Here is a 3,501-nt window from a genome sequence, read left to right as displayed (position 1 = left end):
AGGCGCTGTACCGGTACCGCCGTGCAAACACATCTCTCGTGTGCCGTCTATTCATTTGCGTTCGTTTGTTGGATTATGCAACTGATGATGAAGCTAGGCGAATTCCAAAACGCGGAAGAACAAATGACAAACCGGCAAATGAGAAAGGCGAAGCACGTCCACACTACAAAACCCAACCGCCTCTTCTTTAAGCCCACCACTCTCGAAGCGCACCACTCGCTCCACTTCTCCACTCTCCCTCCCCCACACCATGGCCATGACTCCCCTGCTCCTCCTCCTCTGCCTCGTCACCCTCACCGCCGTCCCCACCACCGCCGCCGCATCCCTCCCCGTCGACTTCTACCGCCTCCTGGCCACCAAAGCCGCTCTCTCCGACCCCACCTCCGCGCTCGCACCATGGGACCAATCCCTCCCGCCGTGCCGCTGGCCGCACGTCCACTGCTCGCCCTCCTCCGATAACCCGTCCGTCGCCTCGCTCCTCCTCTCCAACCTCTCCCTCGCCGGCGAATTCCCGGCCCAACTCTGCTCGCTCACGTCCCTCGTCCGCCTCGACTTCTCCTACAACTCGCTCATCGGGCCCCTCCCTCCCTGCCTCGCCGCGCTGCCGTCGCTGAGGCACCTTGACCTCGCCGGAAACGCCTTCTTCGGGGAAGTCCCGAGGAGCTACGGCCAAGGGTTCACCTCGCTCCTTTCGCTCAGCCTCGCCGGAAACGATCTCTCCGGCGGTTTCCCCGCGTTCTTGGCAAATGTCAGCTCCCTCGAGGAGCTCCTGCTCGCCTACAACCCCTTCGCGCCGTCGCCGCTGCCGGCCGATATCGCGGCTGGACTTCCACGCCTCCGCGTTCTGTGGCTGGCATCGTGCGGCCTCGTCGGCAAGATCCCGTCTTCGATCGGGAACCTCAGGAGCCTCGTCAACCTCGACCTCTCCACCAACAACCTCACCGGCGAGATCCCCAAGACCATCAGGAACTTGGAGAGCGTCGTCCAGATCGAGCTCTACTCCAACAAGCTCTCCGGGAGGGTGCCTCAGGGGCTGGGCGGCCTCAAGGAGCTGCGGTTCCTGGACGCGGCCATGAACCGGCTCTCAGGCGAGATACCGGCGGACCTCTTCCTCGCGCCCAAGCTGGAGAGCCTGCACCTGTACGAGAACGAGCTGTCAGGCACCGTGCCGTCGACGCTGGCGAACGCGACTGCGTTGAACGACCTGAGGCTGTTCACCAACCGCCTGGCCGGGGAGCTGCCGACCGAGTTCGGGAAGAGCTGCCCGCTGGAGTTCCTCGACCTGTCAGATAACAGGATTTCCGGCCGCATTCCGGCGACGCTGTGCAGCGCCGGGAAGCTGGAGCAGCTCCTGATACTGAACAATGACCTCGTCGGCCCGATCCCTGCTGAGCTGGGGGAATGCCGGACGCTGACGCGTGTGCGGCTGCCCAACAATCGGCTGTCCGGAGCCGTGCCGCTGGACATGTGGGGCCTGCCGCACCTGTACCTTCTCGAGCTGGCCGGCAACGCTCTGTCCGGCACCGTGGGGCCAGCCATTGCCTTGGCGCAGAACATGTCGCAGCTGCTGATATCCGACAACAACTTCGCCGGCGTGCTGCCGCCGCAGATAGGCACCCTCACAAGCCTGGTCGAGCTGTCCGCGGCCAACAACGAGTTCTCTGGTCCTCTGCCGGCGTCGCTCGCCGATGTGTCCACGCTCAGCCGACTTGACTTAAGGAACAATTCATTCTCCGGCGAGCTTCCACACGGTGTTCGACGGTGGCAGAAGCTCACACAGCTCGACCTTGCGCAGAACCGCCTCACCGGGAACATCCCGCCCGAGCTCGGGGAGCTCCCCGTGCTGAACTCGCTCGACCTGTCTAACAACGAGTTCACCGGCAACGTGCCAGTGCAGCTGGAGAACCTCAAGCTGAGCCTGTTCAACCTGTCCAACAACCGGCTCACCGGCAACTTGTCTCCTGTGTTCGCCGGCGACATCTACGATGACAGCTTGCTCGGCAACCCGTCTCTCTGCCGCAAGGCATGCCCCAGCGGGCGCAGAGCCGCCGCCGGCCGCCGCGGTCTCGTCGGGAGCGTTGGGTCCGTTCTCACAATTGCCGGTGTCATCCTCATCCTTGGCGTCGCCTGGTTCTGGTACAAGTACCGGAGCCAGTACAAGAAGCGCGGCGCGGAGGCCGGCGGCAAGAAGTGGGTAGTGACGTCGTTCCACAAGGTGGAGTTCGAGGAGGAGGACATCCTGACCTGCCTCGACGACGAGGACAACGTGGTCGGGACGGGCGCGGCGGGCAAGGTGTACAGGGCCGTCGTCGGCCGTGGAGGCGGCGCCGATGACGACGTCGTGGCCGTTAAGAAGCTGTGGGGAGTCGCCGGTGCCGCGGCAAGGAAAGACAAGGACGGCAAGGCCGTCATGAAGGACACATTCGAGGCGGAGGTCACGACGCTGGGCAGGATCCGGCACAAGAACATCGTGAAGCTCTGGTGCTGCCTTCGCAGCGGCGACCGCGGGCTGCTGGTCTACGAGTACATGCCCAACGGCAGCCTGGGCGACCTCCTCCACGGCGGCAAGGGCAGCCTCCTGGACTGGCCGATGAGGTACAGGATCATGGTCGACGCCGCCGAGGGGCTCTCCTACCTGCACCACGACTGCGCGCCGCCCATCGTGCACCGGGACGTCAAGTCCAACAACATCCTGCTGGACGCCGAGTTCGGCGCCAAGGTCGCCGACTTCGGTGTCGCCATGGTCATCGGCGACGGCCCGAACGCCGTGTCAGCCATCGCCGGCTCGTGCGGCTACATTGCTCCCGGTGAGTTCACTTGCCAACTAACCGACTTTCTCAGCTGTGATTCCTACGGTGCTGATTAACAACTGATGATGACGATCGAATTCCACTGCGATCTTAATTAATTTCAGAGTACTCGTACACGCTGCGCATCACTGAGAAGAGCGACGTGTACAGCTTCGGCGTGGTGATGCTGGAGCTTGTGACCGGCAAGAAGGCCGTCGGGCCGGAGCTCGGCGACAAGGACCTGGTGAGTTGGGTCCGCGGCAGCATCGAGCAGAACGGGGTAGACTCCGTGCTCGACCCGAGGCTCGCCGGCGAGTCCAGGGACGAGATGCGCAAGGTCCTCAACGTCGCCCTGCACTGCTCGTCCAGCCTCCCGATCAACCGCCCGTCGATGAGGTCCGTCGTGAAGCTCCTGCTCGAGGTCCTGCCAGACTGCAAGCCCGCCGTGCTCGACGAGAAGGAATCTATTGATGTCTGATCGATGCTGCACCTGCATGCCCGTCTTAATTAGCATCGGCACACACTCACACTTACTTACGATGCCGAGTGCTAGCTGCCTAGCTCTGATATCTTAGTTACAACCCTACCTGTAGCAGCTTAATTAGCAAGTGGACTCCGACAGCGAGGTTGATCTATGCAATGTAGGCTTAATCAAACATAAGTACTTCCTCCATTTCATATTAGTTGACATTGATTTAGTACAAAATTATAT

At 62.2% G+C, this 3,501-nt stretch overlaps 1 protein-coding gene across 1 annotated transcript; it reads left to right on the top strand.

Annotated features, from left to right (window-relative positions):
• The first annotated feature begins 256 nt into the window (after positions 1-256).
• Positions 257-3,267, top strand: LOC124682706 (receptor-like protein kinase HSL1). Its single transcript, XM_047217343.1, has 3 exons — positions 257-652; positions 950-2,807; positions 2,915-3,267. Exons 1-3 carry the CDS (start codon positions 257-259, stop codon positions 3,265-3,267), a joined length of 2,607 nt encoding a protein of 868 aa, XP_047073299.1.
• The last annotated feature ends 234 nt before the right edge of the window (positions 3,268-3,501 follow it).

Source organism: Lolium rigidum, chromosome 1 (assembly GCF_022539505.1).
Source record: "Lolium rigidum isolate FL_2022 chromosome 1, APGP_CSIRO_Lrig_0.1, whole genome shotgun sequence".
Classification (NCBI taxonomy): domain Eukaryota; kingdom Viridiplantae; phylum Streptophyta; class Magnoliopsida; order Poales; family Poaceae; genus Lolium; species Lolium rigidum.
Note: the sequence above shows the minus strand (reverse complement) of the source record. Positions and strands in the feature narration are given on the sequence as shown.

Bases quoted from the DNA above. Each gene is read 5' to 3' on its own strand.
- LOC124682706 (XM_047217343.1), top strand. From the start codon at position 257: ATGACTCCCCTGCTCCTCCTCCTCTGCCTCGTCACCCTCACCGCCGTC. The intron at 653-949 runs GTCCCGAGGAGC...CTCACCGGCGAG, and splicing joins GAAACGCCTTCTTCGGGGAA to ATCCCCAAGACCATCAGGAA. The intron at 2,808-2,914 runs GTGAGTTCACTT...AATTAATTTCAG, and splicing joins GTGCGGCTACATTGCTCCCG to AGTACTCGTACACGCTGCGC.